Here is a 10,659-nt window from a genome sequence, read left to right as displayed (position 1 = left end):
TGGCCGTGCTGGCGGCCCACGGGCGCCTGGTGACGGCGGCGCGGCAGCGGGCGCTGGCCGAGGGCGGGCGGCTCTGTGCCAGCGACCTGCACCTGCTCCTCAACCTGCTGGGCGGCGGGGCGGGTGCGGGCGAGGTGTGGACCCCCGTGTGCCTGCCCCGCTTCAACCCCGACGGCTACTTCTACGCGTACGCGGCGCGGCTGGGCGAGGAGGAGGAGGAGGGCGTGACGCTGATCCTGCTGTCCACGGAGCGCGAGGGCTTCTACGCGGCGGCCGCGTGCCGGCGGCAGCTGGAGGACACGCTGCGGGCGCAGGGCTGGCTGGCGGAGCTCGGCGCGGCCGTGCAGGGGGGCGCGGGGTACGGCCCCTCCCGCGCCGGCGCCCCCGAGCTCCGGCACTTCCTCTACAAGCCCTTGGAGGGGCCCGAGGAGATGCAGCAGCTGCCGCAGTTCACCAGGTGTGCGGGGAGGGGAAAACACCCCAGAACTGGGGGGCCGGGGGTGTCCCTGGTGTTCACCTGACGCCCACATTCCCCCCCCTCTTCCCCCCCTCTCACCGGCTGCAGCCCCGAGCTGGAGGAGCCCTACACCAGCGAGGAGGAGCAGCACCGGCTCTTCGACCTGTACCACTACCTGCACAGCCGCGTGCACAGCCCCCAGCGGCCCCTGCGCCTGCTCTACCACGTGGCCGAGAAGGAAACGCTCCTGGCCTGGGTGAGCTGCAGGGGAGGAGCTGTCAGCAGGTTCCAGAGTTAAGAGGGGTGCTCGCAGTCAGCAGGTTCCAGAGTTAACAGACAGCATTCACTCACAGTTCTCTCAGCAGGTTCCAGGGTTACTGAAGTTGTGGGGGTGTGGCACAGTCAACAGATCCCACAGTTCACAGGAAGTGCACATTTGTGCTGCCATGAGTGGGTTCCAGAGTTAATGGGGGTTGCTCTCTGTGACCACTCTTGATAGTTTCCAGAGTTAAAGGGTGCTCACTGTCGGTGCTGTCCGTAGGACCCAGAGTTAGCAGGTGCTCACTGGCACTGCTATCAGTAGGTCCCAGAGTTAACAGGCGTGGGTTCCCACAGGTGACCAGCAAATTCGAGCTGTACAGCTGCTTCAGCCCACTGGTGACGAAGGCCGGAGCCATCGCGGTGCTGACCAAGCTGCTGCGCTGGCTCAAGAAGGAGGAGGACTGGCTGTTCATCCGCTACCCGGCGCCGTTCAGCGCCGCGCCCGCGCGCCCCGAGGGGGCCGAGCCTGAGGGCTGACAATAAACACTGAGACCACAGGGAAGAGTCCTGAGTCAGGGGGACAGGGGGGACACGTCCTGAGGGGTGAGGGGAGGGGGGAGAGGGAACACGAACGGGAGGGAGAGGGGACAGAGAAGGGGGAAAAGGGAACAGAAAATGGGGGGGACATCAGACAGAAAATGGTGGGAACACCTGACAGAAAAGGTAGGTAAGAACTTACAGAATAGAGGGAAAATGGGACAGAAAAGAGAGGGAAGAGGGGACAGAAAATGGTGGGAAAATGTGTGAGAAAATGGCAGGAAAGGCTAAAAGAGGTGACAAGAAATGGAGGGCAATAAGGGACCAAAGAGATGGGAAAGGGGACAAGAAATGGAGGGGAAAGGGGACAGAAAAGAGGGAAGAGAAAAAGCTGGAAAAAGTGACTGGGAGTGAAAAAGGGAAAGAAAATGGTGACAGGAAGGGACAGGGCTGGGAAAGGGCACAGAAAGGTGAGGGAAAATGGACAGAAAACGGTGGGAAAAATGTGGGGGACAGGGTGGAAAAATGTGACAAAAAAGGCAGGAAAACATGACAAAAAAGGGTGGGAAATCATGAGAAAACGAGGAAAAAGGCTGGAAAACATGAGGGGAAAAATGTGGGAAAACATGAGGGGGAAAGGCAGGAAAATGAGGGTAAAAGACAGGAAAACGTGAGGGGAAAAGGTGGGAAAATGTGAGGGGGAAAGGCGGGAAAACATGAAGGGAAAAAGGAGGGAAAACGTGACAAAAAAACGCAAGAAAACTTGAGGAGAAAAGGGGAAAATGTGAGGGGGAAAAGGCGGGAAAACGTGAGGGGAAAAAGGCGGGAAAATGTGAGGGAAAGGGAGGTGAGGAGCTGAAAAAGCTGCAGAAGGTGAGAGGAAATGGGGGACAAAAAGGGACAAAGTGGAGGGACAGGAGAGAGAAAAGGGGTGAAAAAAGATCAGAAAGAGGGGAGAGGTGACAGAAAATGGGGGCAAGAGGGGACAGAACCGGAGAGAGAAAGGGGGGACAGAGACAGAAGGAGCAGAAGAGGCAGAAACTGGAGGAAGGAGGTGACAGAAATGGGGAGAACGGGGAGAAAAGAGGGAAAAGGGAAGCAGAGGGAGGGAGGAGGGTCAGAAACAGTGAAACGTGGGGGCTGAGGGTGGGCAAGGGGGGATGAAGAGGGGGACAGAAGGGGACAGCCCAGTGCCCGCTGCCATAATCCCCTGTGTACCCACTGTGCCCCCACCAAAGGCCCCCTTATTCCCCAATGTTCCCTCCATGTCCCTCCGTGTTCCCCCCATAGCCCCCCATGTTCCCCAATGTCCCCTCCATGTTCCTGTGTCCCCCAATGCCCCCCCATGTCCCCCAATGTCCCCCAATGTCCCCTCAGGCTGCAGCGATGGACGTGGACCCGCCCAGTGAGGAGCTCTGTGGCCGGGACTCCCCGAGACCCCCGTGTGTCCCCGTGTCCCCCCGACCCAGGGACAAGGGGTTCCAGAGTGTTCTGGAGGGACACGTTGTCCCCGTGTCCCACCCAGTTCCCCCCCCAGGTCCCCCTGGGGGGGGTCCCACGGCTTGAGATGCTGCTGAAACGGATCCACAGCCTGCAGAGCGGTGAGTGGGGGGATCGCCTTGTCCCTGTGTCCCTGTGTCTCCCCATGTCCCCCCATGTCCCTCTGTCCATCTCACCATGTCCCACAGCCCGTCAGACCATGGAGAAGGAGCTGGAGGAGGCACAAAGCCGCAGGGAGGGGCTGCGCCAGGACCTGGAGCAGCGTGAGTCACACGAGGGGGACACTGAGGGGTCTGGGGAGTCACTGAGGGGTCTGGGAGGGTCACTGAGGGTCTGAGGGGGACACTGAGAGGTCTGGGAGGGTCACTTAGGGGCCTGGGGGTGTCACTGAGGGCTCTGGGGGTCCCTCGTCCCAGCTGACCCACCCTCTCCTCCCCACAGTGAAGCAGCACGAGGCAGCACTGGAGGGGGTCTGGCAGCAGGTGCAGGGTGAGGCCGGGGGGACTCAGGGCCTTTGGGGTGGCTCAGGCCTTGACCACCCCAAGCCCCCCCTTGATTCCCCCTGATGCCTGTGAAACTCCTGACCCCCCCCCAGACCCTTCAACCCCTGTGATCCTCCAGACCCCCCAAATCCCCCTAATCCTTGTGACTCCCTGACTCCCTTGATCCTCCTCTGGGATTCCCCCTGACCCCTGTTGCCCCCTGGCCCCCCCAGACTCTCTGCGGGCAGCGCAGCTGCACAGGAAGGAGGTGGAGGCCGAAGGTCAGAGGTGAGTGGGGGGACCTGGACATCTGTGATCCCCCTGACTCCACCTTTGCCCACATGACCTCTGACCCCCCCCAAACACACCTGGTGCCCCCACAGGCGCCAGGGGCTCTGCCTGGAGCGGCAGCAGGGCCTGGAGGGGGCGGAGGAACAGCGGGAGCAGCTCCGGCACCTGCGCCGGGAATGCAGGTGGGGCCTTGGGGGACACAGGTGGGTGTGGGGGGACACAGGTGGGTGGGGGGGATACAGGTGGGCTAGGAGCTGTACCAGGTGACCTACACAGGTCACATGATCCCTGCGTCACCCCTGTGTGTCACAACCCTCAGGAGGGAGTTCTGGCAGCAGCTCGATGCCATCATAGACGAGCACAAGCGCCTGCGCGACATGCACGTGAGGCCTGGGGTGTCCCCTCCCACACCTGGGGGGCCACACACACACCTGGGGGAGCCACACACACACCTGTGCCCCCCCCCACAGGCCTCAGCCCACCTAGAGGCCGAACTGGTGCGACTGGAGAGCACAAAGGAGAAACTGCTGAGCCTGGGTGAGACCCCAACACCTGAGTGACCCCCTGGACTCCTGAGCCCCCCAGACCCCTCGGGCTGACCCACCTCCCCTTCCCCCCCCAGAGCGGTGCCTGATGGAGATTGAGGAGCAGGTGGGCCCAGAGGCCCCCGCGGTCACGTGAGTGCCCAGCCCCACCCCCACACCTGGCCCCACCCCCACACCTGCCCTGCCCCACACCTGGCCCCCACCTGCCCCCCACCCCTGCAGGCAATTGGTGGAGCAGGAGCAGGAGGAGGCACAGCAGCAGCTGGAGGTGCAGCTGGGCCTGCGGGATCAGGAGCTGCAGCGACGGGACAGGTGTGTGACCCTACCTGGGACAGGTGTGTGACCCCACCTGGGACAGGTGTGTGACCCCACCTGGGACAGGTGTGTGACCCTACCTGGGACAGGTGTGGCCCTGACACCTGGGCCTCCTGGGTCCACGCCTACATCTGGCCCTGCCCCCCAGGCTGGCAGAGGAGCTGAAGCAGCTGCAGCTGCAGCTGCCCAGGGAGGCTCCGGAGTGACAGGAGAGGAGACAGGAGGGACCCATGGGACACTTGGGCACCTGCGTGGCAACTGTGTGTCACCTGTGAGGTGCCCATGTGGTACCTACAGGACACCTGTGGCACCTGTGTGGCACCTGTGTTACCAGTGTGTCACCTCTGTGCCACCTGTGTGGCACCCACAGGAGACCTGTGTCACCTGCATGTCAACTGTGAGGCACCCGTGTGACCTGTGGGACACCTGTGTCAGCTGCATGTCACCTGTGTGTCACCTGTGTCCCCCCATGTCCTCGTGTCCCCTCAATCCCTCCTTGTCCCCGCCATGTCCCTCATATCTCGATGTCCTTCCATGTCCCCCCCCATGTCCCCAATGTCCCAAACATCCCCCACCGTGTCCCTCCATGTCCCTCCATGTCTCCCCATGTCACCATGTCCCCATTTCCCCCATGTCCCCAGTGCCCCCATGTCCCCAATGCCCCCTTGTCCCCCAGTGTCCCCCCATGTCCCCAGTACCCCCCATGTCCCCCAATAAACGCCCCCCGCATCACCGCCGCCTTTCACGTGTCTCTTTGGGGTCCCGCGGGGGGGCCCCGCAGGTAACACTTCCCCCAACATGGCGTCCCCCGGCGGCCGCCACCATTGCCCGCCATGGCCGCCGCCATGTTGGGTGTGGGCACGCCCTCAATCGGAAGCGGAAGTCGGTCACGCCCCTCGCTTCCGGCGGCGGCGGGGCCTGGCCCGGAGGGTCCCTCGGTGGCGCTGGCGGCGGCGGCGATGGTGGGGGGCGGGGGGGCTTGGGGGGGTTAGGAAGGGCTTTGGGGGGGCTGGAGAGGGTTGGGGGCTGGGGGAGGGTCTGTGGCGGGGGCTGGGGGTTCGGAGGGGTCTGTGGGGGCCCCGTGACACCCGGCCGTGACCCGACGGCCCCCGCCATTGCCCACCCCCAGGACAGCGAGTTCTCGGACGCGGAGGCGGCGCCGGGCGGGGAGGAGAACGCGCCCGTTTATTGCGTGTGCAGGAAGCCCGACATCAACTGTTTTATGATGTGAGGGGGAAACGGGGGGGCCCGATATAACTGCTTCGTGTCTTGAGGGGGGAGTGTGGGAATGGGGGGGCTTGAGGGGTCCCCAAATGCTTCGTGATGTGGGGGAGGAAGGAGGGGATCCCAACATTAACTGCTTTGTGATGCGAGGGGGAAATGGGGGTCCAACTGCTTCACGATGGGAGGGGGAGTGAGGGGTCCTGTGAGGGGGCTGGGGGGGCTCTGTAGGGCCGTGGACCCCAGGGGGACCCGAGGGGGGAGAGCTCAGGGCCGGGGGGGAGAGCAGATACCTCTGAGGGTGGGAGTTGGGGGGCTCCGGGGGTCTGTTGGGTGGATCCCTTGAAAGGGGGCAGTGAGGGCTCCTTTGGGGTGGAGGGGATGGAGGGACCCTTGAAATGGGGGGGCGTGGAGGGACTTTTGGGGGGTTCCCCAGCTGAGGGTCTCGGTGTGTGTCCCCCCCAGCGGATGTGACAACTGCAACGAGTGGTTCCATGGGGACTGTATCAACATCACCGAGCGCATGGCCAAGGCCATCCGGGAGTGGTACTGCCGCCAGTGCCGCGGTGAGGGGGCCGGGGGGGCCATCTGGGGCTGGCACTGCCACCAGTGCCACGGTGAGGGGGCCGGGGGGGCCATCTGGGGCTGGCACTGCCGCCAGTGCCGCGGTGAGGGGGCTGGGGGGGATTTGGGGGATCCAGGGGGACCCTCCGTGAGTGGTACTGCTGCCAGTGCCATGGTGAGGGGAGTTTGAAGGGACTCAGAAGCTGATTTGGGGGGTCAGTGGGGAGGCTCGGAGGGGGGTACTGGGGGATCCTGGACACCTGGATATCTTTTGGAGGGAGGGGCAGCTGTTGAGGTCCATTCTGGGGAGTCCTTGATCTCAGGGTCCTGGTTGGCGGGGTCTGGGCTTAGGTTTGGAGGGGGAAATGGGGGTCCCTGACATCGGGGCCCCTCAGTGAGGGGTGACAGCAGCAGAAGGGGAGCTGGGGGTGACTGAAGGGTCCCCCTGACCTCCCTCTGTCCCCCCTCTTTCCAGAGAAGGACCCGTCCCTGGAGATCCGGTACCGGCACAAGAAGTGGCGGGAGAAGGAGCACGAGGGGGCCAAGGGGCAGGAGCTGGAGCAGGGCCGGGCGGCCAAGGTGGGCTTGGGGGGTCCTGGGGATGGCCCTGGGACCAGGCCACCAAGGTGGGGGGGACCTCATGGTGTGGAGGCACCGGGACTGCCCCAGTCCCTTAAAATGTGGATTTGGGGGTTCCCTGTATGTGGTGGTTTGGGGGATGTTTGGGTGCCCCCTGGACCTCTGAGCCCCTTCCAGGTGCCTGGTTGAGTTTTGAGGGTTTTGGGGTGTGTGACCCCCCCCAGATCAAGAGCTCGGCCCGCACGTGTGGGGAGTGCGAGGCGGGGGCGTCCCTGGGTGTCCCTGGGTGTCCCTGGGTGTGATTTGGGGTGTGTGACCCCCCCAGATCAAGCGCTCAGCCCGCATGTGTGGGGAGTGCGAGGCCTGCCGGCGCCCCGAGGACTGCGGGCAGTGCGACTTCTGCCGGGACATGAAGAAGTTCGGGGGCCCCAACAAGATCCGCCAGAAGTGTCGCCTGCGGCAGTGCCAGCTGCGGGCCCGGGTGAGCGGGGCTTGGCGTGGGCCTGGCGTGTGCTTGGCGTGTCCTTCGTGTGTCGTCAGCATGTTCTCAGTGTGTGCCCAGCGGGTGCTTGGCGTGGGGCGAGCGCTTCAGGTGGGACCAGTGTGTGCTGGGCACGTGTGTAACGTGTCCTTAGCGTGTGCTTGGTGTGCTTGTTGCATGGCTGAAACGTGTGCTCAGTGTGACCTTAGTTTGGTGCTGATCTGATGTTGGTGTGACCTCGGTGTGTGCTTGGCGTGGTCGCGTGTTTTACGGGGTCAGTGTGTGCGTGACGTGTGCTGAGCGTGGCCTCGGCGTGGGGTGAGTCCTTCCCATGTTGTCTGTGTGTGCTTGGCGTGTGCTTGGTGTGTGCTCAGTGTCTGTGGGGTTTGGGGGTCCTGGGGGGGGTTTGGGGTGGCTCCAGTGTGTCCCCAGCGTGTCCCCGGTGTGGTTCCCTGTCACTGTGTCTCTGACGTGTCCCTGTGTCACCCGCTCCCATGTCTCCGTGTCACCTCATCCCGTGTCCCTGACGTGTTCCCAACGTGTCCCGTGTCCCTGTGTCACCTTATCCCATGTCCCTGACGTGTCCCCACTGTGTCCCCACAGGAGTCCTACAAGTACTTCCCCACCTCGGTGAGTCACTGGGGCCCTGGGGCTGGGGGGGCCTGGGGGGGAGGGGGACGGGCTGGGGGATGGGGGGTTGGGGTGCCCCAAAATCCGGGATCCCCCTGGGGTGAGGGGGGGTCTTGTGGGTCCCCAGGCTGGGGGGGGGGGGGGGGGGGCCCGGGGGGGGGGGTGCTGGTGCCCAGGTCGGTGCTGACCCCCCCAGCTGGTGTGAGGGGGTGCTGTGGGGGGGTCCCAGGGGGTCTGTTGTGGTGTTGACCCCCCCCAGCTGATAAGGGTGTGCCTTTGGAGGGGTCTGAGGGGGCCCGGGGGGTCCCTGGCAGTGCTGACCCCCATCAAGCTGATAAAGGGGTCCTGGAGGTGCCATCAGGGGGTCCCAGGGATGCTGTGGGGGGTCGCTGGTGGTGCTGAACCCCCCCCAGCTGATAAGGGGTCCCGGGGGTACCATGGGGGGTCCCGGGGGTGCCATGAGGGGTCCCGGGGGTCCCTGGTGGTGCTGAACCCCCCCCAGCTGATAAGGGGCTCCTTGGGGGTCCTGGGAGTGCCATGGGGGGGTCCCGGGGGTGCCGGGGGGGGGTCCTGGGGGTCCCTGGCGGTGCTGACCCCCCCCCAGCTGGCGCGGGGGCGCGAGGGGGACCTGGAGCTGCTGAAGGCGCAGCTGGGGCCGGGGCCCCCCGAGAGCCTCTCGGACGAGGAGCTGCCCCTCGACCCCCGGCTCTACCAGGAGCTCTGCGCCGGCGCCTTCGACGAGCACGGCCTGGTGAGCCCCCAAACTGACCCCTGGGCACCCTGAACTGACCCCTGGGCACCCTGAACTGACCCCTGGGCACCCTGAACTGCCCCTGGCACCCTGAACTGACCCCCGGGCACCCTAAACTGACCCCTGGGCACCCTGAACTGCCCCCCGGGCACCTTGAACTGACCCCCAGGCACCCTGAACTGACCCCCAGGCACCCTGAACTCCCCCGGGCACCCTGAACTGACCCCTGGGCACCCTGAACTGACCCCCAGGCACCCTGAACTGACCCCCTGGGCACCCTGAACTGACCCCCGGGCACCCTGAACTGCCCCCGGGCACCCTGAACTGCCCCTGGGCACCCCAAACCGCCCCTGGCACCTCAAACTGACCTCTGGGTGCCACTGCCACCCCAAACTGCCTCCCAGCCACTCCAAACTGGCTCCCCAGGCACCCCAAACTGACCTCCCAGGTGTCCTGGACTGCCCCTGGCACCCTGAAACCCCATGGCACCCCAAACTACCCCCTGGGCACCCCCAACTGCCCCCTGGGTGCCCTGGACTGTCCCTGGGCACCCCCAAACTGCCCCCCCGGGCACCCACAACTGTCCCCCAGGCACCCCAAACTGCCCCCCCAGGCACCCACAACTGTCCCCCAGGCACCCCAAACTGCCCTCCCGGGCACCCCAAGCCCCTCCCCAGCATGTTCAACATGTCGAGGCCCCGTTCTTAAACACAAACATCCACTGAGGCGGGTTTGGGGTGGGGGGCTTGGTGTCGTGGGGGACTTTATGTGTCGGGGCAGGTTGGAGCATGTTGGGGCAGAGTTAGAGACGTTTGAACCCAGTTTAAACATGTCAGAGCATGTTACAAGTGTGGTCGGGCACCCTGAAGTCTGTAGGTGTGTTTATGCATGTCAGGGCGTGTGTTAAGCGTCTCTCAGCATCCCAAGCCACGCTTAAACACGCTTAGGCAGGTGAGGGGGTTAAACGTGTTCACAGGTAAAGGTGTTCTCGAGGGGCTGGGACACCCTGGGCTGGGCTCTGGCGTGTTCAGGCCCACGGGAGCACATCTAAGGCAGGGTTTGCATGTCAAGGCCTGGTTTTGTGTGTCGGGGGGGTTTTGGGTGCCGGGGGTGCCCCGAGCATGTCAGGATGTGTTGGTGCACCCGCTGTGTTCTCACTCCGTGTCGGGGCACATTGGGATGTGTCTCCCCACGTGTCCCTGTGCTGGGCCGTACTCTGGATGTGACCAGGCATGTCCTGGCGTGTCAGAGCGTCGCTGTGCCCCCGTGTCAGGGCATGTCCTGGCATGTTGGGGCGTGTCCTGCATGTCCTTGCATGTCCCCACGTGGGCCGTGCTCTGGGGCGTGTCAGGGCGCGTTGGGGCATGTCCTGGCACGTCCTGGCACGTCCCCCCGTGCCCCTCCGTGTCCCTGCACCCGCCCTGACGTGTCCCCGGTCCCGCACAGCCCTGGCTCAGCGACGCCGAGGACGCCCCGTTCCTCGACCCCGTCCTGCGCAAACGCGCCGTGAAGGTCAAACACGTCAAGCGCCGCGAGAAGAAGTCGGACAAGAAGGTGGGGGGCACTGGGGGCAACTGGGAGGGCTCTGGAGAGAGGCTGGTGGGCACTGGGAGGGCTCCTGGGAGGTGCAGGGGGTCCTTAAGGCTTACTGGGAGGCTACTGGAAAGGGCACCAGGAGCCTCCAGGAGGGCTCTGGGTGGTTGCTGGGTGGTCGCTGGGCTATGACTGGTGGTTACTGGTGCTAACTGGTGGCCACTGGTGCAGAAGGAGGAGCGGTACAAGCGGCACCGGCAGCGCGCCCGGCACCGGGAGCGCCGGGGACACCCCGAACGCGCCGACGCCCGGGACCCCGCGGGGCTGGGCCAGTGCCTGGGGCCCGGCTGCACCCGCCCTGCCCGCCCCCCCTCCAAGTACTGCAGCGAGGCCTGTGGCATCAAACTGGCTGCCAAGTGAGTACCTACTAGTACAGACCAGTACAGGCTGGTATAGGCCGGTACAGATGGGTACAGACCAGTACAAACCAGTACGGATGGGTACAGACCAGT

The 10,659-nt window shown here is 64.7% G+C and overlaps 3 protein-coding genes across 3 annotated transcripts in view; all 3 read left to right on the top strand.

Annotated features, from left to right (window-relative positions):
- LOC113940004 (vacuolar fusion protein MON1 homolog B-like) overlaps window positions 1-1,275 on the top strand; it is a 3,396-nt gene extending 2,121 nt beyond the window's left edge. The window contains exons 3-5 of the mRNA XM_027631036.1: window positions 1-457; window positions 566-713; window positions 1,073-1,275. Coding sequence (XP_027486837.1) covers window positions 1-457; window positions 566-713; window positions 1,073-1,255 — 788 coding nt within the window. The 3' untranslated portion in view covers window positions 1,256-1,275. The remainder of the gene's footprint in view (window positions 458-565; window positions 714-1,072) is intronic.
- Window positions 1,276-2,272: 997 nt separating this feature from the next.
- LOC113940001 (involucrin-like) lies at window positions 2,273-5,004 on the top strand. The gene is made up of 11 exons (XM_027631032.1): window positions 2,273-2,309; window positions 2,633-2,856; window positions 2,944-3,018; window positions 3,197-3,244; window positions 3,471-3,525; window positions 3,621-3,710; window positions 3,848-3,911; window positions 3,999-4,065; window positions 4,151-4,205; window positions 4,296-4,385; window positions 4,537-5,004. Exons 2-11 carry the CDS (start codon window positions 2,823-2,825, stop codon window positions 4,592-4,594), a joined length of 636 nt encoding a protein of 211 aa, XP_027486833.1. The 5' UTR covers window positions 2,273-2,309; window positions 2,633-2,822; the 3' UTR covers window positions 4,595-5,004.
- An 88-nt stretch (window positions 5,005-5,092) lies between these two features.
- CXXC1 (CXXC finger protein 1) overlaps window positions 5,093-10,659 on the top strand; it is a 13,797-nt gene continuing 8,230 nt past the window's right edge. The window contains exons 1-9 of the mRNA XM_027631035.1: window positions 5,093-5,350; window positions 5,518-5,615; window positions 6,075-6,175; window positions 6,649-6,752; window positions 7,078-7,233; window positions 7,837-7,863; window positions 8,468-8,614; window positions 10,061-10,168; window positions 10,379-10,563. Of these exons, the coding sequence (XP_027486836.1) occupies window positions 5,222-5,350; window positions 5,518-5,615; window positions 6,075-6,175; window positions 6,649-6,752; window positions 7,078-7,233; window positions 7,837-7,863; window positions 8,468-8,614; window positions 10,061-10,168; window positions 10,379-10,563 (1,055 nt within the window). The 5' untranslated portion in view covers window positions 5,093-5,221. The remainder of the gene's footprint in view (window positions 5,351-5,517; window positions 5,616-6,074; window positions 6,176-6,648; window positions 6,753-7,077; window positions 7,234-7,836; window positions 7,864-8,467; window positions 8,615-10,060; window positions 10,169-10,378; window positions 10,564-10,659) is intronic.

The sequence above is a fragment of the Corapipo altera genome, unplaced genomic scaffold (genome assembly GCF_003945725.1).
Source record: "Corapipo altera isolate COAL_440 unplaced genomic scaffold, ASM394572v1 241, whole genome shotgun sequence".
NCBI lineage: Eukaryota > Metazoa > Chordata > Aves > Passeriformes > Pipridae > Corapipo > Corapipo altera.
Note: the sequence above shows the minus strand (reverse complement) of the source record. Positions and strands in the feature narration are given on the sequence as shown.